This window comes from Austrofundulus limnaeus, unplaced genomic scaffold (assembly GCF_001266775.1).
Source record: "Austrofundulus limnaeus strain Quisiro unplaced genomic scaffold, Austrofundulus_limnaeus-1.0 Scaffold1837, whole genome shotgun sequence".
NCBI classification, from domain to species: Eukaryota; Metazoa; Chordata; class Actinopteri; order Cyprinodontiformes; family Rivulidae; genus Austrofundulus; species Austrofundulus limnaeus.
Genome location: NW_013954239.1, coordinates 2,668 through 29,078, shown reverse-complemented (window position 1 = coordinate 29,078; position 26,411 = coordinate 2,668). Strand labels below are relative to the sequence as shown.

Genomic DNA, 26,411 nt, shown 5'->3' with positions numbered 1-26,411 from the left:
CGCCATTTCCGCCTTTTGGCCGTACGTTCACTTTTAGTTTGGTTTCCACGCAATCCTTTATAAATGAGACCCCAGGGGAGGGACAGAGGTTATATGTTGGAGGATGTTACAGATGCAATTGCTGTGGGGGGAAAACAGACAAAAAGGAGATATAAAGATGCAGGAAGAGAGGACATGGAGGTAGTCAGAGTGAGGATAGGGTGAGATAGAAGAGGTGGTGGTCAAAAGAAGATGGTTGCAATCATTTTAAAATGTTTTTTTTTTTCAGCTCCTTTGGCCGCCAGATGTTATTCCCTTGTCAAAGAGGAGACGGATGAGGAGTTTGACTCCCGTTGGGCCACTTATTTTAGCAACCCTGACATTGATGCCTGGGAGCTGAGGAAAGGTGATAATACTTGTTGTTGATTTTTTTTTTTATGATTTAATGGCTATTTCTTGTTAATTAAACTTTTGTTGCTGCTATGAATTTGAGTTGTTTTAAAACCAAAATAGTATTTTCTTCAGGCTGGGCTGACTCGCTCTGATCTGGATTTAATTCCACTAATTTTTTCTTAATTTAGTTATGTCTTGTTTCTGATTATAAAAACATCAAAATCTGTCAACTGTTTTTTTTATTAATCCTGCTCAGTATAACCATCTGTAGGAGGTCTTGTTGAAAGCCATGCGTTACTTTTTCACCTCTAAATGACATTGCTGCTTCTGTTAAATAATGTGGCTGTTGTCTATTGTTTGAACCTAAAGGCATGAACACCCTGATTGGGTATGACCTGGTACCGGAACCCAAGATACTGGACTCAGCTCTCAGGGCCTGTCGGAGATTGAACGATCTGGCGAGCGCCATCCGTATCCTTGAGGCCGTCCGGGTTAGTCACTTTCTATTTATTGGCTCAGCTGGAGCTCCTTCCCTTAAATTTGTTCTGGTAAACGATGCAGTTCTTCAGAGGTAACGGACAGGAATTTGAAAGAATAAAGTAAAAGAAGAACAAAAAATAAAATCTAAGACAAGATCTTATTGTTTTAGACGAGCATTTGTCAACCTCTTGTTGAAACGTTTACCTGTGACTAAAATGTTTTTTTTTCCCCTCTTAACATTATTGCATCTTTTCTTGTAGGACAAAGCAGGTCCTCACAAGGACATCTATCCCTACCTGATCCAGGAGCTGAAGCCCACCCTCACAGAACTTGGCATCTCAACACCAGAGGAGCTTGGAATTGACAAGTTGTAGACAGTCAGGGTGAGAATGCACTAAATCCTACACTGACTCACACAGAGCAGCTGTGGCTCTGTGGTTATAGCAGTCATCCTCCAACGAGTGAGCCTGGGGTTCAAYTCCACCAACATACAGTCACRTGTAGAGGGGCAAGGCACTGAAGCTCCTCATTGCCKCCGRTGTTGTAAAGCTTTTTGAGTATTCTGTTTGATAGGAAGAAGCTATATAAGTGTGGTTCGTTTATACACACACTGTGCAAATTGACTCACTCAAACTACACACAAACAGAACAGAACATGCTTACAGTTCTGAACTTGTCTCTTTCTTCTGCTTTCAGGACCTTTTCTCATGAAGAGACAAGTTCTCCTGATTTTCTCCTGTTGAAAATGTCAATATTGTTAATTCAAAGTTTTCTCTCCTGTTGTGTACAAATTAAAGGAAATATTAATCACTTTATTGAGTCGTTGACTTTTTGGGAAAAAAAATTGTGTGAAATGGGTGTGCCATTACAAAGTAAAATACAAACTACTGCTTTTTACTTTTAACAGGAATGCTGGAAAACATCTAGTAATATAAAGTTTGAGAAATTATTAAAGATCTGTGCTGCTCCTCTGAGAACAGGATTTATGACGGCTGGAAATGGACATTTACTTCTAGTATTTTTTCAGATACTGACAGCTATGGAAAAGAGAAAACAGGAAGTGGATCAACATTATCAAATTAATCTTTGATTTTCTTTTTTTCATCACCATTGTTTTGTTTTTTTTCTTGAGTTTTTGGAGAACCTACATGCACACTTGTGTAGATTGTAGAATGCAAAGAAACACTAAAAGTGCAGACCTTTTATCATGACAWATTGCACTGTATCGTCAATCACAAACCCAAAAGCAAAGTTTTTATTTTACTTGGAATGGGGAAACAAAAAAAGCGTTTTTTTTTATAGAAAAAATGTAATTAAAAGTCACCTCTTACAAAAAGGTTCATTTCTGACCATTATATAAGCACTGATCATAAATTTTATGATGTTCTGGTGTCAAACATGGGCAGAAACAGGAAAATCTGAGAAGTAAATATTGCATGTTATGAGTGGAAATTAAAGAAAACTTGAGTCTGAACTCTGAAGTAGCTACAAATATTTGCCATTAATTAGCACAAAACTAGGATAAAAGGACTTTTTGCAGATTTTCAGTATGTTCTCTGCCGCCAGGTGGCGCCAAAAACCTGCAAATGCTGTTTGAGTTAAAGTAAAAAATAATTGTACTTCATTATACATGCTGCAGACAGTCAAACCATTGCCCAGTAAAATAGTATATTATTAAATTAATAGATTTGTTTACTGATCTAATTTTTTTGCGTCCTTTTAGTGTAAAACCAGAAACTAAAATGAGTTTGATAAAGTTTCCAACATAAATTGAAGCCATCATGGCATCTGATTATTTATTACTATTGTATTAATAATTATTTAAAGCTATCTTGAGTTGCTCGGGGATTTATTTTGGATTTTCTTTCCCCCCGGAAGCATAAACCTCAGCTGACTGAGTGGCGTTAGCCTGGCTGGCTAACAGGAGAAGTGCCTGACTGTGTTTATTTATGGAGGACGGCCGTCATGACAGTGTCGGGGTGTAAACTGTGACAAATTAATCCAAGATGATGAACGACATAATGGAGGAGCCTGAAAGAGACGCCGTGCTGGATTCGCCGCAGGAACAACAGGTTTTGTCGGTGAGTCGACCGAGGCTCGTTGGTTTGGAGCTTAGCTTGTCACAAACAGGAAAGCTAGGCTAGCTAGTTAGCTTAGCTCGTCTGACAGTTAATTTGACTTGATGACAGCTCACAGTCCGCTTCAAGGTGTTTTCACTGCTCTCCATTTCACAGAAATGACTTGTAGCCTTTGTTTTGGATTTGAGTTTAATTTCGAYATCTTTATATATCCACGACTCATCAGAGTGCAAGTTTACTGGAGACAGACTTTACACCCAAACAAATTGATGTGTTTGTTTATCCAACCTTTAAAAAAATAATAAAATAAATACTTGAGTTATTCCTCACGTGATGTTAGTGTTCCTCAAAGTCAGCGTCGGGACCCTTTTTGGGTTCGTTTAAATATCAAGGTGAGGGTCTTGACATTATTTTTGTAATTGAAAATAAGTTCAGAGATAGTCATGTGTTACAAAGTAGCATGGCCTCCAAAAAGAGGAGCCAAGAGTGATAGGCAACCCTATTCCCCTGTTAGGATGAGTAGAACCTCAAACATAAAAAATAACATTGTTTTGGAGCAATTAGGGGTTAAATTGAGGAGGTGAATTTTTTTGTTTTTATTATTTGTTTTATCATATGTGTTTTTTTTTTAAAAGGAGCAGATATAAAAAAAATTTTCTTCTGCTGCCTTTCATTTTATTTTGTGTTGTTTTGTTGTGTGTGAAATGTTTTGTTTGTTATTTAATGACTTGGACTGTATATAGGGTTGGGCATAATCGTATCGTGTGCAATTAATCGTCAGAAAAACACTGTTTATTTTTTGGCACTTGACGATTAATACGATTAATGCCACTAGGGCTGCCATGATTAATCGATTATTCGATGACTAATCGATTATTAAAATAATCGATGACTAATTTAATAATCGATTAATCGTTTTCTTTTTCTTTTTTTTTTTTTGTTGTTGTTCTTTACTTTGGTTTTCTCTCCAAACTGCTTTGACACCTTCCACTGCCACATCTGCCTTTCTGTCCTTGACACACATGCACAGTAGTGGTAACTGGGGTAGGCCGTGGACGTCACAAGACATTATACAGACAGGCTCTGGTATCATGGCTACTCTGCAACAGCTCAAAGTGTGGGATCATTTTAAGAAAATGAAAGAGAAACCTGTGCAATATCTGCAGAGCAGAACTTACCTTCCACAGCAATTATTTTTAGTTAGCATATAGCTAAAATCTAACAATGGTTATATAATAGCAGCTGCATTCTGACGTGATAAACTGAATGTTTTATATTCAATTAACGTATGATCTGATTAGTCGACTAATCAAAAAAAATCGGTGATTAATCGATTATAAAAGTAATCGTTTGTGGCAGCCCTAAATGCCACCAGGCAGAGTCCGCTCGGTGCTCCTCTCCGCTTCAAATATGATAAACATTTTTAAAAAGTTCTGTAATTTATTTATCTATCAACACAGTTTAAAATTTGATTTAAAGCCTGAAGTTTGTAATTTTAACACAATTTGGAACAGATTTTTATAAAGAGCAAATCTTGGTCATGTGACTAGGACATAAGATTGCCCAGGAACTCCAGGGGTTTAATCGTCAAATTAATCATTATCAGCTAAATACCACAATTAATCGTGATTAATTTTTTTGCCAATATTGCCCAACCCTACTTGTATAACAAAAAAATTTTTTTTTGTAAACAACACTTAAAATCTAGTCCCCCTGAATAAAGACAACTTGTCTAAAACCAGTGTCCTCAATATTTACAATTACGGGTCACAGGAAGTAATACGCATAATATATTTCATAGTTGTAAATTTAGGACAGACCAATCTTTAATAAGTCAAATGATAACGCTATTCTTAATAAGTGTCAACAGTAAAAAAAATAAAAAAGAAGAAGCTGATTCTCTTTCTTCCGTGCATACGTAAATGTTAGCTGAAATGATAGCTGTTCCCCTTTTCTAATTTCAGGGACCAGCCAGCAGCACAAGACCCAAAACCACAGATGGAGGCGTCAGGCCGGTGGAGAAAAGAGGACCTTACATCATGTCCAGAGCTCCGGCCATTCACCTCAAACTACGTGAGTAATGTCCTTACCACAAAGACAGACTGAAACGGCTCAATCTCAGCCAGCAGTCGTGGTGTGAATGCTTTTATTCGTTCAGTTGTGTGCATAGGAAGTGATTTACAGAGCAGCTAACTTGTTTATCAGACTATGAAATCATAGTGTGGTGTGTGGGCGGGGCTTAACAGCTTCAAGGGGTCCAGATAGATTAGAAAATCATAGAGAATTATTAATTTAGCGTTTACACCGGAGAGAGAATTGCTGTGTGTGTTTTGCTAAAGGCCAGGCAATTCTCCTACATCAAGATTATTTCGGCTCAGAGGAGTTATTGATGCAGTAAATCTGCCCATGGTGGGAGGACATATTTAGTACCTCACCTCAGTGTGTCGTTAAAATAGCTTCCACTCGTTTGGTATCAAACAAGCCAAATGGACTGTACTTACATAGTGCCTTTCTATCAACCCATGATTGATTTATTATTGGGTTGCACAATTAGAATTAGCCGATGTGTAAATACTAGGTGCAGCAGAATTGTTTTATCAACATGTCCCTGATTGATTGTGTTCTGATCTCAGAGTCAAACAGTTCTCCTGGGAGAGCTGGCGCCTCATGTTCAAGTGTCTGATAAGAACTGGAGCTGCACTAAAGCTTTCTGTCCTTATCTTAAGGACAAATACATTAGCTCTGACGTTCATGTTGACGTTATATTAATCAAACCAGTCTGTCATCATTTGCAGCATATTTTTTTGCTTTGTAATTTTTCTTTTTACGTTTTCTAATAATCCAAAGAAAAACACAGAGAGATGGCGAGGAAGGCCCTGAAGAAGAAGGCGCTTTCATCKGGGCCCCTGGTGGCTCATCAGCCCAGACAAGGGGTTAAAAGGTGAGGAAGCATGATGGGAAATCAGGAAGCCACGTTCTACAATGTCAGCATGATACACGGGAAGATTTATTTTCTCTGAAATATTTCTGTTTCTCTTTTTTTGTTGTTGTTTTAGAACAGTGAAATACAACAAGGGCTACGCTGCTTTGAGTCAGCAGGCTGATGAAACCCTAGTCGCTCTGGACTCTGACAGGTGAGGTCACAAAACAAAGTCTTATTTCATATCCTGCGCTTACGTCAGTATTTTAAATCCTATAAACTTTGACAGGTTTTGGGAGTTAAACTGATAACAAGTAGTCAGTATCTTACCTGCAGTAGATTTCAAACCACAGCTTAGCCTATTAGCTTTCGTGTTAGCCATAAATATATGACAATTAAGTGTTAGCACCTGAGCTTATACATTACATATTGGTGATATAGCATTAGCTGCTAACTAATGCCACGCATTTATCACCAATATACGTACATGGCTTTAGTAGGTGGATAAAGCTCGCTTGCAAAAAAACAAAAAGCCTCGTAATAAATAGCCTCAAGTAAACGTCATTATTTACCCGTTATGCTTTGAGGTGTAGATAAAATGATGCAGCCTGCGTGTGACAATATATATTTTAAAATTAATAAAAACTAAACAGCCTGCAGTATATTTAGTCTTTGTTTTTCATTTGAAGTAAATGAAATAATGTCTAATATTAAAACAAATCAGAGTTCCCTTTAAAAYGTTTTCAGCTCATAAACACGTGGCTCCTGAACTCACTCTTGTTTTAAAAGTTGAATATGTTTATTTTCCTCAGCGATGAAGAGATTGATTTTGAGCAGTACTCTTCAGGATACTCTTCAGCAGAGGTGAGTTTGGTTCCCAGAACATTTCTCAGATTTCTTTGAATCTCTTTTTGGCACTTCGTCAAACTGGCTGTATGACAAGTTTCTCATGGGAGTGGAAGTAAAATCAATCCTCTTATCACTCGGGGCTTTATTAAAACATTTTTTTTGTTTTGTTTTTTTCCCTTACCTAATCTGTTCACGAACACAACAATGCTTCAGAGCACAATCTCGAGGAAGTAGATCAATGAAACACTCACCTTTTATGTTTCAGTAAACGTCTCAGGGTAAATATTTGACATATTTGACACATTATTTCCCTGGAACTAGCAGGCGGCTTCTCTGCACAACAAACACTGGAAGTTTTAAAGGGATCCATGATTAGTTGTAACATTAGACTTTATTTGATAAACATATTTTAACTGTGAAATAAAGACTGTAAAAATACTGTAGGCTGTTTAGTTTTTATAATTTTTAAACTAAAAGTTTAAAAATATATTACACAAACGGGGCCATTTTATTTACACTCAAAGCATTCTGCGTAAATGATGACATGGATAGGTCCTCGGTGTGAGCGAGCTATATCCACCCTGAAGGTTAATCTTGGACAGTATCTGATGATCGACTCTTTTAAATGAAACCAGAGAGCGTTGACAGAGAGGAGAAGGTAGAAATGACTCAGCCTGTAACTGAAAATATGGATGGAGGACAACAGAGCTGCTTCATGGAAGAAGAACCTCAGCTTAGCCTGTTAGCTTTAGCGTTAGCCCCAACGCTATCACCATAAATATGTATTAGCTCAGAGCTACACATTCTCCTCTCGTCACTGAGGTCCTCCATCCACATGACAGAGAGGGGAACACAAAAATGACTCAGCCTGTAACTGAAAATATGGATGGAGGACCTCAGTTTAGCTTGTTTGTCATGCTAGGGCCGAGCTAATACAGATCAGGCAATATAGTGTTTGCGCTATCACGAAGGCTAACAGGCTAAGCTGAGGTTCTTCTTCCATGAAGCAGCTCTGTTGTCCTCCATCCATATTTTCAGTTACAGGCTGAGTCATTTCTACCTTCTCCTCTCTGTCAACGCTCTCTGGTTTCATTTAAAAGAGCCGATCATCAGATATTGTCCAAGATTAACCTTCAGGGTGGATATAGCTCGCTCACATTGAGGACCTATCCACATCATCATTTACCCAGAATGCTTTGAGTGTAAATAAAATGGCTCCGGCTGTGTAATATATTTTTAAACTTTAAGTTGAAAAATTATAAAAACTAAACAGCCTACTGTATTTTTACAGTCTTTATTTTACATTTAAAATATGTTTATCAAATAAAGTTTAATGTTACAACTAATCATGGATCCCTTTTTAAATGAACTTGTTTATCTTGAAGTGCTTAACAGATAACAGCTCGGGTTAAATCATACAACAGATATGTGTGCCAAGCTTTCACAGGAGCTGCCAGTTGTTGCTTTTCTGCGGTATTTTCAGGAGGAACAGATCACAATAGAAAGTAAATGTCACGGTATTAAGGTGTGTAATATTTCTTGTTTTAGCCTTTAGTGACATACGCCGAGCCTCCAGCTTTTTTTTTCAGATTTGCTGTTATGTAACACTGTTGTTTGTTTGAACATTTCTTAGAGCTCACATTAGAATTTAGTCTTACCTGCTTTGTTCCCGTTGAGTTTATGAGTCTAATGCAGCCCTTCAGTTTGATGGAGGTCTTGGTTATTTGAACTCAGAGTCAGTGTTTTTATTATGTTGTCCAGAAAGAATAGCAGGCTGTGATAAAACAGTAAATTTGTGGCCTTTATCTTTTTTTTATGACTCAAGTCACTTTCATACGTTGTACCAAACCAAATACATGATTAAATTGTAACAAATGATCATTCAAAAAAAACTGTATCAAAGCATAAGTTGTAATTAAGCATTAGGACTGGTCGGTGTGAACGTTGTTACTTTCAGTCAATTCAAACATTTTCTAATAAGCAGAAGGTTAGGGGGCGTCTGTCAGGTTCAGCCCTTCTGTTCTGGGATGCATAGTGATGCGGACCCTCTGTGTCTCCCACCACTCTCCAGATCCACCCTGACCTGAGCAGGCAGCTGCTTCAGGACGGTTACCGCCTGGATGAGATCCCCGATGATGAAGACCTGGACTTGATTCCACCCAAAGCCATGGGCTCCTCTGTGTGCTGCTGCTGCGAGCCCCCGTCCTGCTGCGTGCAGTGACGTCAGCGCCGACGGGGGTCTCGGACCTAAATAAAAAAACGAGGACTCGGCTCTAATGTCAGCTGGCTGTCGTCGTTGGAGCCAGACGACCTCCTTTCTCCCGCCTGCTCGGCTGCTGCGTGCCGCTCAGAGGACGTGCGGCTCTTGACGCCTGACGCAGGAGCTCTGAGATCGCTCAGCCCCACAAAGAAGACGCAGGTGGACACGAGAGCAAAGCCTTATCCCACTGTGACTCCAAAGCCTGACCAAGTTTTATTTAACCGTTTGTTTTTTTTTGCATCTTTAGACTGAACAGAATACAAGTCGCTCAGCATGTGTTGTATGACCATGTTGACTCAAGGAGGAGCTGGTTAATGTATTTTTTTTCTTTCTCAAACAGGTCTGCAACTTTATAAGCACAACACGCTTATAAAGCTCTCTGAACTGATGTTAGCCCTCTGAACTTATCTGCATTCATTAACTCTTTAACATTAACTTAATCAAAGCAATGGCACTCGATTACAAAGTATTTAATTCTTTTATATTTGCTTTTTTTTATTACATCTAGCATCAAAACCTACATATGACTTTAACTCCAAATGATATTAGCGCTAAATAAAATGGCTCCTAAAGCAGCTTAGAAGCTGAACACTAAACTGGACAAATGTGTGGTTTTATTGTAAAACTACTTAATTTCCTCTTCCTGGTTAAGGAGTAAATGCTCCTTTTTATTACTATCAAGTAAATCGATATTTATAAGCTGTCACTGAGCAAATTGTAACTTACAAAAAACATAGTTTGAGTTGGAGAAGTTCTTTGACATGGTTAAATAGYTGAGATTTTTGTTTTCACTTGACTTTTATAGCACTTTGAGGTTTTTGTTAATGAAAAGTGCATTGCAAATTAAATTTATTATTATTATTATTATTGTTATTATTAAATATCTAGGTATATTCAAACTAAATCTACATACACTTGGCACTATCACACTGCTGGTTGTGGCTTAAAAAGCAAGTACAAGACATTTTACTACAGTTGGTTTTCATAATCTTTGCATTGTATGTTTATTTCCAAAAAAAAAAAAAACCCCAACAATATTCAACAGTATTTTTAAAGTTCAGAATTGTAGGCAAAAACTACTTGAGTAAGTTTGTCATTGACTTTTACACTTGGCAAAAATCTGTAAATTCAAAGTTTTTATCTAAAAGTTGCTTTAGTTTAAAAATGTTTTGTCAGATGGGGGAAAGAGTCTCCAGGTTTTGAATATTTATTGTGGCCAGGATTAACGTGTCGTACCTGATGATAACTCCAAAGAAAAGTCAGTTTCCGTGTCACATTTGTCACGTTTTTGTACTAATTATTATATTTCGTCTACATGAAAACAGTTGTTACAAGTTTGTTACAGCTCATGTATAAGTTCAGATTTGATGGTTTGTATTCATGCGTAACTAAAAAAAAAAACTAAATGACTGATATTTTCTGTGCACTGAAATTCTGGATCATGTTTGCTTTGATTTATTTTAAACCGTAACACAAACCGTAAGATGAGTGTTTACCTTCTCAGGAGATTTGTGTTTATGCATAAATAGAGATGTTTGCCTTTTACGTACATTTGTTAAGTAAAAGTTTGAGAACTCCACAGCTGGTCCCGTGCGTAACCGTTTTGAGGTAAATGTAAAAGCAACTTTTATTTCTCACGCCAGGATATTATTGTCACTCAAAGCTACAAAGAGAAATGCTAGAACACACTGATTCACTGTAATGTAGGAAGCTTTGGAAAATGAACTTTCAGTTTTTATGGAGGTGACTGAATTCATCCGAACAGAGTTGCGTCATACATGYGGAGCAAAATCCTTCAACTGGACCAGAAGAGTTTTCTGTGCAATATATGGAGCCCGGTTCTGGCTCTGTGTTGTGTTTTGCTGTAGATAAATCTTTTTGCACTTAACACCAGTGGCCGGTAGCACGTACACACCTGACTCACCTGTACTATGCAACATTTGGGACAATCTGTTGGCTGTGCAACGTTGTGACATGGCTGTGTTGTTGAGTGCAAGAAACAAAGTGTTTTTATCGCGATAAACGCTACTCCTTTGTTTGATTGTACCCTTTTAATGTTTACATTATAAAGATAACTTCAGTTATGGACGTTTTCGRTGTGTTTTGATTTGAACAATTATTGCATGCTGCCTACTGGGCAACCATTCAAAGCAACGGGCAACAAGATTTTCAAAATTTCCAGGACAGTTGAACCAAAGTACTTGGAAGTCCTGCACCTTTTGTGACCTCTGCTCCTGCATATCTCTACCTGCCCAAATTCTCTTCCACCTGCTTCCTGTTCTCATCGCAGTTCATAATGTCACCTGCAAACAACACACCACAGGGATTCCTGCCTGACCTCTCCTAATAGTCTGTCCATCACCAGAGCAAACAAGAAGGGGCTCAGATCTGATCCTTGATGCAGGCCCACCTCCACTTTGAAGCCATTCGTCACTCATATAGCACATCTCCCTGTTCATAAATGTAGTAGTAAAGGACAATAAATAGARGATTTCTGTGATCGATAGAGTGAGATGGAGGCAAATTTCTACTCCTAAATTGTGTGTAGCTGAAAGGGAAATAAAAGAATAAGTATAAGCAAGTATAAGTGTATATTTCAGTTTATTTTCCTTAAAGCCGTAGCAGTAGAAAACAGAACGTAATATTAGTTTCTTCATCATCAGTGACTTTTTTTAGAGAAGTAAATCTAGAGAATAAAAAGAGAAGAAAAATGAGAAGTGTAATGGGAAAGATTGAAAGAGAGATTACAAGATATTCAATTGAATTTAAAAAATATTTTATTGATCCCAGAGGGAAATTAGGTAAATATGTATGTGAAATATACATCAAGAAAACACAAGACAATACACCCAACATCTGTCTGCGCACCTGCAAAAATGGAGAAGACAAAATATATTTTCAGCTTTGATAAGAGAAAAAAATATTAAAAAAACACTAGCGGTTTTTATCCACCAGGGGGAAGCAGAGCAGAGTTTTAGACCTGTTGCGCTTCATATTCAACTCCAAAAGTTTTTTTTTTTTTGTCTCATCTATTTCAAAACACTTTCTTGTAACCATAAATATTTTTTTATGAAAACTTCTTCAAAAAGGCTCATAATCTATAAAACTGTCAACAAACTTTGCTCGGAGCTCCCTTCAACATTARTGCACATCATCTGATGGTCATTCATTGACTCCTGCACGCTGACCCGGGCATTGTGGCCGTTTCATTTTTTGGGAAATTAAAAGGTTGAACTTTAACACACGCGTGTATATTAGAGAAACTCCGAGACAGTCCTTCAAAAGTGTAATTAAATACTTGTTGCTGTCACTGGGCGGGTCTAAATGCTGGTGTGCGCCATGTGAGGGGGGTGTCAACTCAAGAGAGAGAGAGAGAGGTGGGGGGGGAAATAAACCGACAGGGAGGAACCTCGGCGCTTCCCGAGACATGAGAACGAGCCATTAACCGACCTGTCCTCTCATCTATTAAAGAAAAAATAAACGGGAAGTAACTGGAAGGTGGGTAAAGAGAGAGGGAAATCACAACACAGAGCTCCGGTTCTCAGAGCAGCAGTCTGCGGAGCGGCGCGCGCGCGCTCGTGCACTCTCGCTCGTGTGTGTTTACAAGCGTTTGAACGGCTGCCAGAAACGAGGGAAGAAGAAGAAGAAGAAGGAGAAGAAGAAAAAAAAGGAGGAGGAGGATAAAGTGAAGGAGGGATGGTGGACAACTCCAGCAGCAGTAAGGCACAAATGGTGAGTGGTCGCGCTTCTTCTGCTCCGAASCGAGCTGGAATTAAAAATAAAATAAAATAAAATAAACCTTCTTCGACGGACCCACTTTTTTCCGGTGAAGCGTTAGGCATTTATAGTTTACCGAAAGTTTAAAAAAAAAAGAGGATAAACTTTAAAGAGGTAACCAACTGTCGCTCATTTCCACTAATATTTTATTACCTTGTAATGAACGAGAGAAGCCTCAGAGAATTCACCTTTATCGCTCGTGATTTCCACTTATTTTGAGGATGTGGCAGCTATAACAGGGAGGAGCTGCCTAACTGTTTTAAAGTTTGTTTTTTCTCCCCCTCTCCACTCACTCCGGTGACTGTTTGCTTTTTATATTACCGAGGTATTAGCCTCACTGGAGTGGGTGTTTGAAAATGTATTTAGTGACACAACTTAAAGGAAGCTGATGAAAAGTGGGCGCGGATGCGTCAAGTGTTCATGTGTCCTCCATTCAAACGCTGTGTGTGGATCTGACACACTTCTTATCATTTGACCTACTGAAAGTTGATTTATAGTTAAGCTTGAAATTATTAGCTTTGGGAAGATGTTTTGCTGATTTTATTTTAGATTTCAATGTTAATATTACACGAGTATGAGAGATTTTATGAACATTTTATGAGTTGGTTGATTATGAGATTTTGTTAATCATGTGTAGGGCTCATAAAAATGTATTGCCTTTGAATATTCAATCTGATTTTGTTAAGAGGGAAAGTTGTTATAATTTGAAAGGATTTGAGAATAAACCTGAAGGATAGATATCAGTTCAAGGAATAAGACTGTGGAATAACTTGGACAGCGATTATAAAAAAATGCTGACTCGATTAATTTATTTGGTAAAATGATAAAAGTTAAATTGTTGAAAAAATATGAAGCTGATGTTTGAGGGGTTAATTAAAAATTTGTTATGCTGATGAGTGTGTACAACTGTGTGTGTGTGTGTATACATANATATTTATGTTTGTGGTTGTAATGTGACAAAATATGGAAAAGTTCAAGGGGTATGAATACTTTTGCAAACCACTGTACAAACCAACCCCTGGCACCACACCCTGCCACATCTCCAACAGTCTAATGGTCTATGTCATGGGCTTTCATGTGGGACATCTGGGTTCAAAACCCAGCTAACTCAGCTTTAACAAAAAATCTCTTCCAACTTCATATTGTCACCCAGTTACCTTAATTACAAACACATGCTGACTTGACAGGCACAAGCTGGTATAGAAAACACATTTGAACTTGGTCAAAGTTCATTCTGAAAGTCCAATGCTCCTGCACACATTGTCCTACAGCTGCCATTGTAATTTCTATCTGTAAAGGTCCTGTGCCAAATGATTGCTTTGCCTTTTGGTACCTGTACAACTTGTAGTTTTTGAAATATTAATGTTTCAACTTTATTCCAAATTCAGATAATGGGAGTCAATGGGGCCTTGTAATGGTCTAATACTAACCCCAGCTGTACTCAACTTGGTACTGCACCATAGTTTTTTATATTTAATCTCAATAGTTCAGTGTTTACAATACTAATATGATTGTATTTTGATGTTTTACTATAATATTGTCTTAATACTGCTCTATTGTTGTAATATTATGCATTTTTGCATCAATAATTGTATTGGCAATGTGGCCTCTTTCTGCACACATACAAACCAACCCCTGCCACTATCTTTTGCAACAGCTCCATTGGTCTAATGGTCTATGTCATGAACTTTCATGTGGGAGATCGGGGTTCAAAACCCAGCTAACGCAACTTAAACAAAAAATCTATTCAAACTTCATATTGTCACACAATTACCTTAAATACAAACACCTGCTGATGTGACAGGCACAAGCTGGTACAGAAAACACATTTGAACTTGGTCAAAGTTCATTCTGCAAGTCCAATGTTGCAGGCAAAGCCAAGCTGCAATGACATGCTACATGGCAATGCACACTTGATTTTACATCGTAAAAACCCATGTCTAGTTCTTAATGTTTTCTTTGTTGTTACATTTAGTTATACCCTAAAAAGCCAATTGAAAGCATGTGATGTAAAACATAACACCACGGTTAACGGGGCAATGGGCGTGGCCAACATGGGTGGGCCGCAAACCTTGAACTGAGACACCGCTCATGTGTCAAACCAACCCTAAACATGTTACGTGTAACGCTTTATAGATCATAATTAAAAGCGTTCACGTCTCTTTTAGAGGGGAAATTGGAGAAAATTCCGTAAAAGCCAGGAGGCGGAGCTACAGCTGACTGAAACAGGAAGAGCAGCCGTGTGACAGCATCGGAAATCGTGTTTCTGCTTATTTACTTCTTATATTTAAACATTAACAATAAATAATATTTGTAGGCCCCAGATTAAAGTGAACATACTGCATCTCCATTTCTTTTTTTAAATCTTGCAACAAATCATCTGACTGAATGGCAACCCAGCTGCAAAGAAAACATCTAAAAACTTTTTTTTTGCAACAATTTTGAGTGTATTTTTGAGTTTTTGTTCAGTCTCTGTTGTTTCCTGTAAACTGAAACTATGAGTCAGAAGTTCTGCTCTGTTTATAAGAGGAGACTGAATGCAAACATCTATCCTGGCTCACTGCTCACAGCCCAGCTTTGTTGAGAACGGCACTGCTGCAAGTCMAAGTCAATATTAGTGATTATATAAGAATGTGGAGACGCATGTTGTAAAGTTTTTATATCCAAAAGAAAATAATCAATATTAATTTAGCATGAGTTAAATCTGTGGTTATGTTAACACACATACTATGTTGTTAGCAAAACATTCGCGGATGAGGAACTGTGCCCACCACTGCAAATCAACACTCAGTAAATCATGAACTCACGTGAGTCTCTCTTTAGTGGCCGCAGGGCTTGCTTTGCGTTGGCCTTCTTGCGGACGGCCTGTTCGTGTCTGAACTCCCTCCAGCGCCTCAGCTGGAAGCGGATGAACTTCCACAGAAGCCAAGACTGAGTCAAGCACACCAGGAGTAACACMGTCATCCTGAAAACACCCCGAGGCAACGAGATTAGAGCTGGCATTTATGCAGGAATTCTTTGCCAAATGATCGCGCTGGCTTCGTGTTTTGTGTTTGAAGTGAGCCCTGAAGCACACACAGCTTCATTTTGTAGCTCAGCAGCGTAGTTTACGCTTTGATGCTGCCAAAATAGTAAATCAGTGGAAATAAAACACATCTTAAACAAACAAGTAAATCTTTAGGGTATTTAAACTAAAGAAATCTGCATTTTCTGTGAAATTATGCATGTGTATATGTATGTATATGTGTATATGTATGTATATGTGTATATGAGTATATGTGTATATGAATGTGTGTATGTATGTGTACATGTATGAATATGTATATATTTTTATTTTTATTCTTTTTTTGTTAAATGGGGCAGATATAAGTTTTTTCTTCTTCTGCTTCCTTTCATTTTATGAGATTTGTGTTTCTTTTGTTTGTTGTATTGAAATTTTTGTTTTTAATCAAAATGAATAAACTATTAAACTAGATTTATACAGTTCTTAATGCTTGAAATGAGTGAAAACCCTGCTGTTGAGTTTTCTGTATGTGAGCAAATTAGTGTCAGAAGGTTTCTAGTTTACATTGCTTGCATTAAAGAGCCATGCCTCATGACTTCTTGTCCTTCTGCCACAGCCAAGCATGTCTCAGGAGCCCGGCGTGGCTTTTCCCCAGAACACCTCCTCAGGTGGCATGAAGCTGGAGGCGGTGATGGAGCAACTCCAGCGCCAACAGCAGGCCCGCCTGGAAATGGAGCGCAAAGAGAGGAAGCTACGAGAGGCCCACATCATGTACGCGCAGCAGGTCGCCGCCCAGCAGGCCATCCTGGCCGCAGCCCGAGCCTCGGGGGCCAGCTTCATGGGCAAAGCCATGCCCGGCGGCCATCCCGTCAGCAGCCTGCCCGCTCGAGTCTCCAACCAGAGCAGCGTGGACTCCGAAAGAGAGGACGACGAAGACAGAGGTCGAGACTCCGGGGACGAGGACGATGACAATGAGATGATGGAAGGGGACGAGGGCAGCGATGAGGACGAGGGAAGCGCCAGCGGTCTGGAGTTCCTTCGCAAGCAGACCCTCGCTTTGCAGCAGAGTGCCTCCCGCATCCCGGCCCGTCCGTTTGCAAGCTACTCTGTGTCGGCCCCCCAGAGGGCTGCCTCCCCTCCTGTCAGAGTGAAGCAGGAACCCGATGAGGGCATGTCCCCTGCAGGGCCCAACTCTGCCACCTCTCCTAACGGACAAGCCGACTGGGGATACGACGATCACTTTAGACAAGTCAGTATTACTTTTCACTTGATATCTCCAAAATATTCTTCTTTTTTCCAAATGATGTTTTAGTTTGTGTTTTCTAAATGCTGCCTCTCAAAACATATCATAAAATATTTTCAGGCTTATCGCTGTCAGCATGACTCACTCTTATTAAGTGTCTAAAACTAGTTATTTAGATTTCTCTGCCAAGATCCCCGGAGTGAAATGCTGACTAATCTTGACTGCGCTGTGCTCTGCTTCAGCAGTATCTTTGTAAAACACTTCAAATCTCAGCAGGGGGCTGACTGCCGATTGGCTTTTGTGGTGAGAAAAAAAAAAGCCTCCTGAGTGAGTCTTGGCAGACGGCCAGGCTGAAGTGCAACGTGTTTACGCTCACTACTTCTCTCCTTGCGCTCACTTTTTGAGTGTGTATGTGTGTGTGTGTATTGGTCTTCCTCCCTCTTGGCGCTTTGCTCGGGCTTTGGTTTGGCTCCGATCCAAGCAGCGGAGTTAGGCGGGGCAGTTCTGCTGCTGTGAGACTGTGGGTGGTTTGCCGGGTCAGACTGATGATTTTGGGTGGGTGAAAAGGTTGGATGTAGTACACAGTAGCAGCCTGTCACACCCGCCCCCTGCTCTCGCTACCCCAAGAGTTTCGGCTGCGTGCCAAGTGAACTTTCCCTTGAAGGTAAATATTGCCTCAGCACAGTGTAGCAGCACGGAAATGCCAACAGGAGTCCAGCCAAGTTCCATGTGGTTTAGCATCATAGCTTTGGACACGGCGAGTTAAACTTGGAGCTGCAGGGCCTGTAAGTGATATAAAAGGATGTAGCTTTGCAAGAATGGATAACGGGACAGGATCTAACTGTGCTTGATCAGTGAGCTAAAGGAGCCTGACGGACATCTGTTGGGATTTGATTACTGACTATTTAAAGGAAAATGTTTCAATATTGTTTAGGGCCTTCAGCTACAGGTTGGAAACAGCTCCGATCCCAGCCTGTTGTGCACGGCCCCTAAGGTGGGCGACAAAGGCACGTTGTGCACGCACCTAACATAACTGAAAATGTCAAAGTTTTATTACTTTAACACACCCTTTAAATCTTATGTATGCATGCAAAACAAAGCCTTTCTGTTGTCAGTTGAAGCATGTTAATCTGCATTTCTGCAAGATRCCACGAAACTGGAGTTACGCCCAGAACAGCTTGTAAGAACATCACACTAACATTGGATATTTCAAACTTTTTTAAACAGCAACATTAAACAGATAAAACCACCTGAAAACACTTTAATGACTTATAGAGTTTCAGAGTGAGAGAAAAGTGTCTTGTAGACGGATAAAACTGAGAATTCTTGTCTTCTTTTTTGTTTAAAAGTTTTGCTCTCAGTTTAGTAGCCTCCAAGTAGGATGTTACAGCGTAAGAGCTCAGGGGTTAGCACTGACGCCTCACAGCAAGAAGGTCCTGGGTTCCAACTCCGGTTCAGTCTCGGGCCTTTCAGTTGTTCCTGCATGGGTTCTCTCCGAGTACTTTGGTTTCCCCCACAGACCAAAAACATTTACAATAGGTTGTCTTCAGGCTCAGGCCTCCCTTGGAAAAGAGATCTGTGATCTCAATGGTTAAATAAAGGTCAATAGATTAAAACAAAAAATTTCAACCGTGCGCTTTTGTAAAAACAACTGAAACTATGTTTGCAACCTTAAGCGCAGCCTCATTGTTAAAAATTAGCAGGTGTGTTTTTATTATTGACAGTCAAAACATTATAAATACCCGCAGCTACTATAAAGTCACCTGGCACATGACTGAATACCGATTAAACATTTCCACGTGACAGTTAGCAACTTGCTTCCTTTTTGCTGTGAAGATGAGCTCATTCAGGATAAGAAACACAAAGGGCGACGCTCAGACTTGCCAAACAAAGTTTCAGGCAGTTCTCCCATTCTGTAGTACATATTTGATGAAGTCTTTAGCCCAGTTGTGATAATTAAATCAGTGTTACTTACTGGGCTGTTGCAAACATATCTCATCCTAGCGTTCCCACGGGTCCTGGAAATCCTGGAAAGTTTGTGAATTTGAAAAAAATTATTTCAAGGACCTGGAAAGTTTTTGAAAACAACCAAAAGTTACACTTGACTTTGAAAGTCTTTGAATTTTCTCTATTCACTGATTTTCATCATCTGTAAAAAAAAATAAAATAAAATAAAATAAAAAACCTTAAATTTGTTGTGGTGGATAACTCAGGATTACGGTAAACTGACGTGGCTTTCGACAAATAACATGAGTCATATTCGTAGTTTTATCCAATCAGAGCAGAGAAGGGCGGGTCTTTCTGAGCCCAGGTGAGAGCACCACAGCTCCTCCTGGACATGTTCACATCCCCCCCTCCCAAACTGAGCTGCTGAACCTCCCAGGACATAATTACATGTCATGGATGTAGGGTATACATTTAATCCACTTTCTTTCACTGATTCTGACTCAACAACGTCTATGTTGTTCAGTTTTTCATTGAATTTGTGTYATATTAAACCTGTTTATTGGTAACATTCTGCGGTAGCAGTAAGTAATTGCCGTCACGCGTGGTTCTTGAATTTGAGGAAATTGGTACTGGAAAGTCCTTGAAAGGTCCTTGAATTTGATTTTGACCAAAGTGTGGGGACCCTGTCATCCATGGACCAGACATAGTGCAACTCAATGTGGTTGTTGGTTCTGACTGATTGTGATGAAAAAGGATGCCAGTAAGATTTAGGAGATATTCTTTCTGTTTGTTCATACACAGGTTTATGCGTTGTTCATGTGAGGGGAGAGCAATTATTTGTAAATGCAAAGTGGAGAGGTTTTAAAGGTGAAGATAATCTGCTCTGAAATTCATTTCCAAATTTAGTTTAGCAACAGKTTATGCCGTAGTTGACTGTATCACCATACAGAGACTTTGGGGGAGTTTTTTTTCCTTCATGGCTTTACCGTTTGTGCAAGTGTCGAAAGTAACAGAGTTGTATTTTACTGTGAGATGTGCAGGATTAGTCTGATTTGCCTGATCATAGCAGCCAAGTCRTAGCTGACCGGTGCCCTATGTGTGGCCTGGTGTCTTTTATTAGGAGAGGCGGGCAGAGCCTGGGGGTTGGGGGAGGCATTATGGGACGAGAATTGGTCTGGCCTTTTTTTGTTTCCTCTCTTTTATCTTTCCTGTCATTATGTCAGCTCTGCAGTATTTAATGACGGCTCATCTCTTCAGGCAGTTTCAGGTTGCACTGCTGTAGGGGGAGGGGATCAGTGGAAGCTGGCAATGTGTGTGTTTTTTTTTAAATGGTATTGTCTTTGAGGGGCCAGAGACCAGCCTGGCAGATGCCACAAATACCACTCATCTAAAATAATAGSCAAGAGCATTTATTACATTCTAAAAGCAGTGACAGAGAGGAGACACACTGACAACAGAGAGTTTTATGCAGGAAACCCCTTACTTTAGCATGTGCTTGTCCGTCTCATGTATCCAGTCACAKTGGGGAGGCTTTTATCTAAAGTACTCTTAATGCACGATTGCTGTCCAGAGATACTGCCATGAGGCAAGCCATATTTAGAAAAAGTTTGGCTCCTGATGTTATCCAGAGCAAAGAAGTGATAAAATCAAGATAGTAAAATGTTCGTTTGCCTTTCACCAACGTCTAACTAAAACTGCCTGTTGAAGAAATGAACATGTTACAGTACTAACGCTTTTGTTCGTCTGAAATTGTGATGTTACGCAGTTGGATGAGATAAGCCACACCTGACTGACAAGTATTCTATTAATCCATCTTGCTGTTGATTACTCCTGCCTGCTTGAATGTATATGGATGTCTAATTCAGGGCAGATGGATGTGGACGAACTTGTTAACTGGTGTTTTTGTGTCAGTGATGTATTCAGGTTGACCTCGGCACTCTCCTAAATAACGGAGTAAAAAAATGTCCAGCTCGGGGATGGACAAAGGTGCTGTGTGGAAAAAGAAATGGGCTGGCAGCCGTCCGACCTCAGCACTCAGGCCTCTTTTGCTTTAAGACGGAGGCTACACGACCTCTGTAATCCAGTCCTTTCATTGCCCCGCTCCAACGTCCACTGAAATATAGACCTCTTTTTATTATCATATATACGTTTTATGACTGTTATTTAGTGGTTTGTTGTTACCATTAGTACATTCATTGTACACGCCTTGTTGCATTAAAATGAATTATTACATTGCTTTTTTTAGTTTGGCTAGATGTTGACACCATATTTAGGTCTGTGAATTTTTTTACACATTAATAAAATTGGAGGCAGTAAATTTGAGCCATCATGATAAATAAATTCTAGTTTATTGTTAGTTGTTGTACAGCTTACCCTTCTTGTTTATTACAGTGTTATATGATCAAAACAAGGCATTAAATTGGCAGAATCAGCAGTATTTTAACAACTTAATGACCTACACAGTTTTGTTGTTGACTCTGTGTCATGCAGATGAGCTGTCATTGTAGTGATATTCAAGCAATCCTGGGGATTACTGAAGATGGAAACCCCAGTTGCTTTATTATTACAGACTTAGGGAATCAGTGCAACAGATGCTTGCCAAGGCAGGAATATGGTCTAAACCTGGTGGGAGGAATGCAAACAAAGGAGGAGGAAGAAGTCGCTGAGCAGACCACCGTGGACCAAATCTGGTTCTTCTGGATAATTGGGCATCTGGTATTGACGAGCTGCGGGAATGACTGCCACTCTCGAGCCCTGCTTTTCCTGCTCAGGCACCGAAGCCCGTCTGTTGAGGCAGCGCTATTGCATAATTTAGCTGTCGCCCCAGCAACACATCAGTCAGGAAGTGGGGAGCTGCACGGCTGTAGCAAAGAGATCGATATGGATTGTGTGCGAGCTTTTAGTGGCAGGAATGTTTGGCATTGTTTTCTGCTCATTTTTGATCATAAAGGAAGAAGTTGAATTAGGGATGCACGATAAMTTATTTTAAGAACCGATACTGATAACGTTCTCCTTTTTTTTCCTTTTTTTTCATCACTTCAGTAGAAAAAAATAACTTAATATTAGTTTCTTAATTTCTTCATCATCAGTGATTTTTTAAAGTAAAGAGAAAATAGAAAAAGTGGGAAAAACAAAGAGAAAATGTAATTAAAAAGATTGAAATAGAGATTAGAAATATATTACATATACACCAAGAAAACACAAGGCCACACACCTGATATCTGTCCGCTCACCTAAAAATAAATGGATAAATAAATGGATGGCATGCATACATATTTACATATACCCATACATAAATACATATATATAGATATATACAAACATACATGCATACATTCATGCATACTGTAGATATATACACACAGACATTTGACCAGTCAGAACCCCCCGGATCAAAACACCTGTTTGTGAGCAGTTGTGAACATGCCTGTATATACAAGATTTCTCCAATGGAATATTTAATAGTGACTGTGGAGGACCGAAGACCCAACCCCCAAGACATGAGGCAGACATAGGGAAGACCAGAGCCCAAGGACCCGAGAGAGAGATCCCGAGTGCAGAGCCCCCATAACTTTCTCCTTCTAATGGCCGATAACCAATAATAATTGATAATGTGCCAGGAGATAAGACGAGTCACAAATGGGGAAGTTCATAGCATAAATAAACAATACCTAAACCAAATGACACTGTAAATTATACTATTTGAAATAAACTCTTAGCAAACAAACATTTCTTAAAGTATATCAAACAAAACAATTTCTCAAATGGCCATATTTTTAAATAAGACACATTAATTATAAAAAAAAGACCTTTAACACTGATCTCAGATTTAAACAAAACAGAAAAAGTCATTCCACAAATTCAAAACAGTTAATTCACTAACACAAGTTAGATTCAAAGTACATTTGTTTTTATTGTTGTTAATATATGATATAAAACATTTTTCTACCTGAAACAGTGCTTCTGATAGTGTGAATGCATTACGACTGCATCATACTTACAGGAAGACACACAGAGGCAGCGCTGTTCAGCATGGTAAACCATGGCTAACAACAAGGAGAAAAAAGCTTCGGTCTTTAGCGAGGGTGAACGGCTGCTTGTCAAGCTCCATCGTTTCCATTGCTAAAGTGCTTAAGATCTGAGTCATCTTTGGCTATTTTATTGGATTTATCAAGAGCCTCAGGAATAATACGTATAAGTCCCGAATCCCGATGAGTTCTTGAACGCTAGCTTGTTGTTGTTAGCATTTTAGYAGACAGACTTTGTGCTGCATTCAGGAGGTAACGGACTTACATGTTCTCAAATTGGGAGTAGTTGTTCTGATGTTTATAATTATAAAGCTTGTGTGTAACATACAGGGTTAACTGGTAAAATAATATAAATAATTCTTAAAATGACTGGTTGTTTTTCAGCACGGAGTATTATAATTATTGTTCTGGTGAGAAAGTTGTTTTTTCTGACGCAACTTGAACGTTGCTCGGGTTGTGCTGAACAGGAAGCGGCTTGACCAAAACGGATAAAAATAAAGCAGCGCTGGCAAACATGTACATATATTATCGGTTCTGTTTGTTATGAAATCGGACCGATAAGTATGATGTCATCATTCCCTGATATCGGTCCAATAACTATCRGGYCGATAACTATCGTGCACCCCTAAGTTGAATTATGAAGATTGATGCAGGGGTTTGTTTTTAACTATACATGTCTGTCCTGTTACATGAACACATTACTGAAGAATCTTTTGGAAAAACCAAGGTATTCGTTAGAAGTGCACAACTTTGTCACCATGTGTTTCAGCTGGAGTCGAGAGGCCCCACTGCCTGCTGTGTATGTTGTATACATATGTCAACCTGACCTGGTTTTTGCTTTCTTAGTGTTATGTTGTTGTCTCACATGCCATTACTGTCAGTGGGTTTTAAATGGTGTACTTAGTATTATTCTGTTTACTGGACTTCCTGTTATGCTGATGTAATAAGGCTGGAGTTACCGTCTGACCTCTGTTTGTACAAATTGCCAGCAAATGGAGGCCATTCAGAAAAGAAATAATGAGTAAGGCTGAGGTCCATTAAAACCTGTTGCAGTGCTTGTTCAGAACAAAGGGCAACTATAATGTGTGAGGCTGTGATATTTAGCTGAGCTCAAACTGCTGAACTACACAGGAAATTGAAAGCCGCAATCCACAGCATTTACTTAACTGAAAAACTCTAACTGGAGGACAATGGGTTCATGTAAAAAAGTTGGTGCACAAGCTATTGTCTGTCATTGTGAGTGTAATAAGTTCCCTCAAATCATTTTAAACTGTATAAATACAATYCAACTTCCTAATAAACTCTCAGGTAGCGTTCATGTATATTTAAACTGTCTTTGCTGGCTTGAATACATGAGCTCGGTGTACTTTGAATTTTCATCTCATTTTAAAAATCCCATTAGTTGCACTAAAAATATCTCTAATCAARCTATGAGCCAGGTTTCAGGTTTGTCACAGTAGTTTTGTCAGTGAAGAGGAAGTGTGAGGCGCCTACACTTTGCATACTGTTAAAATGCAGAGTGATTTCAGTAAAGTTTAGACTAGGCTAGATTTGTGCAATTTAGCTGTAATTTTACCTCACTGGTTTTAAATGGGTGCTGACTTGTTTGGAGTGTATCTGTAGATAAACTTGCTGGAAAATTAGCTGAAAATGTTTTTTTAGTTACTTTGTGTGAAGCACCTGAGAAATCTTTAACCTAACTTTTGATTCTTGTTGTCTTTATAGCCTCTTTCACAAGACAGTTCCGCGAAATCGCCACACAGACCAGTCCGTCTTTAAGCTCCTTCGAGTCATTCATAAAATCACAGAAGCCGGCCAGGTCCCAATCGCATGAATGCGTTCAGAAATGAACTCAGAAGCAAGGAATCAAATGAGGCGTTGGGCAGATCTCCGCTGGGCTGAAGTGGACGTATTTATTGTGTGACGGACGTCTGCTGCATCGTATCAAACCAAACAAACAAAATAAACTTACTTTAACAATTCTATGGTTCAATATTTTTTAAATGACTACAAAATTGTTATTTTGCGTCATCTTTAATTATTCCCTCAGTAATAAATCTGTTTGTTGATTAATCCAGAGGTCGCTCACGGATGTCACCAGCTCATTATCATTTTCTGAATGCATAATCGCGGGTTGCTTTTTCACAAGTCGGTTTGCCCGGCTTGGGCCCGGCTCTGATACCACCTCACTTGGGGGCTCAGAGGGGCATCAGAGGCGGGCTCACTTTACTCGCCTTTTCGCATTCATGTATTCTCAGAATGATCCAAGGAGGACAGAACACGCGTCAGTCCCGGACCGAGCTGTCTTATGAATTAGGCTTATGAGAGCTCAACGGCGATGGCTGCAGGTTGTGTTGGATGAAACAAACTAGACAGAAAATTGTCAGCAGGTCTTTCACAAACTTTCTTCTTAGGATGTCAAATTCTCAACAACTTGTGTTTCTAAGTGTACATACRTAAGTAAAAAAAAACACCTGATTTGAGCTGTGCCCTTACAGTTTTTCTACTGTGTTGCTTGGGGATTATGTCAGTTTGTTCATAGTTCATGGTTCTATAGGTGTTGGTTTTCTTTGTTTTATTAAAAGCAGGAGCTGACTGGGTAGAACAGGACTGGCTTGGTTTTTTAACTCTGCTTCTTTACATGTTTCATTGAACTATCATTTATGAACTGTAGCTTAGTGCTGGTCGTGTTAATGCTGGTAAGTTTGTGTAGAAATTGAAACAAATAAGGGTGATGCAAATAGGGTTTTGCACTTTCAGATTCAAGTAGACTTGTCSTACAGGCAACACTGAACATTTGACAGCTTTCTTTTTTGTATTCTGTAGTCTTGTATGAAACTTATAAGAAAATTAAAAGATTCACAAAATTGTCTCCAATCAATTAAASACACATTTTTCTTTTTGGTTCACCCTGCACTAGTTACATTTTGGCAACATCTCAGAATCTTTATTAAATCACATTAACTCAAATAAAAAGATATATTGTCTATTTTCAGTCTTTCCTTATACTCGATTGATGTTCACGTCTTTCCCATCGGCCTTGTTCTGAAGCAAAACATTGTCAGCTTTAGAATTTGTACTTATTTACCTCGCAGTACAACACTTTTTATACACTTTGTGATAAAAATAGCAATTGATGTGTCTTTTTTCAACAAAATTACATGTAATTTGTATGTTTTAAAAAAATGTGCTTCCATAAAACTGCTTCAATTTGTGCTGACCTCTTAACAGCTAAGTGTGGCTCCACGCCCCCCTCCCAGAAATAGAGGTATTGAATTTAGTAGGAAGATGAAGGGGGGGGGGGGTGGCGGGGGGCGTCAGTAGAAGTGGTAGAGTGGTTAGTGGTCTGGCTCAGCACACTGCACTGCCCCACCCAGAGGAAACATTCCAGACAGAATTAAAGAGTTAACTCTTCAAACAGTGAACATTCCCACTGGGGGCTTCCAACAAGAG

At 39.2% G+C, this 26,411-nt stretch overlaps 4 protein-coding genes across 4 annotated transcripts in view; 3 read left to right on the top strand and 1 right to left on the bottom strand.

The window, feature by feature from the left end:
* Positions 1–26,411, bottom strand: part of LOC106536479 (translocating chain-associated membrane protein 2) — a gene marked incomplete at its 5' end in the record, with an annotated part of 31,151 nt that overhangs the window by 2,872 nt on the left and 1,868 nt on the right. Inside the window, 1 exon segment of the mRNA XM_014033772.1 lies at positions 15,544–15,701. Coding sequence (XP_013889226.1) covers positions 15,544–15,701 — 158 coding nt within the window.
* Positions 269–1,667, top strand: LOC106536482 (cytochrome c oxidase subunit 5A, mitochondrial; the record flags this gene model as incomplete). The annotated part of the gene is given in 4 exon segments (XM_014033775.1): positions 269–385; positions 742–863; positions 1,113–1,235; positions 1,549–1,667. Coding segments are annotated over 3 exon segments (353 nt in total), but the record flags the coding sequence as incomplete, so codon positions are not given.
* On the top strand, positions 2,722–11,043 carry fam219b (family with sequence similarity 219 member B). The gene is made up of 6 exons (XM_014033774.1): positions 2,722–2,933; positions 4,895–5,003; positions 5,778–5,871; positions 5,987–6,064; positions 6,663–6,714; positions 8,771–11,043. The coding sequence occupies exons 1-6, from the start codon at positions 2,859–2,861 to the stop codon at positions 8,918–8,920; spliced, it is 558 nt and encodes a 185-aa protein (XP_013889228.1). The 5' UTR covers positions 2,722–2,858; the 3' UTR covers positions 8,921–11,043.
* On the top strand, positions 12,330–17,067 carry LOC106536480 (AT-rich interactive domain-containing protein 3A). Its single transcript, XM_014033773.1, has 2 exons — positions 12,330–12,691; positions 16,357–17,067. Exons 1-2 carry the CDS (start codon positions 12,656–12,658, stop codon positions 17,050–17,052), a joined length of 732 nt encoding a protein of 243 aa, XP_013889227.1. The 5' UTR covers positions 12,330–12,655; the 3' UTR covers positions 17,053–17,067.

Excerpts from the sequence above, each read along its gene's own strand:
- LOC106536480 (XM_014033773.1), top strand. The coding sequence starts at position 12,656 with ATGGTGGACAACTCCAGCAGCAGTAAGGCACAAATG. Across the intron at positions 12,692-16,356 it reads GCAGCAGTAAGGCACAAATG|CCAAGCATGTCTCAGGAGCC; the intron begins GTGAGTGGTCGC and ends CTTCTGCCACAG.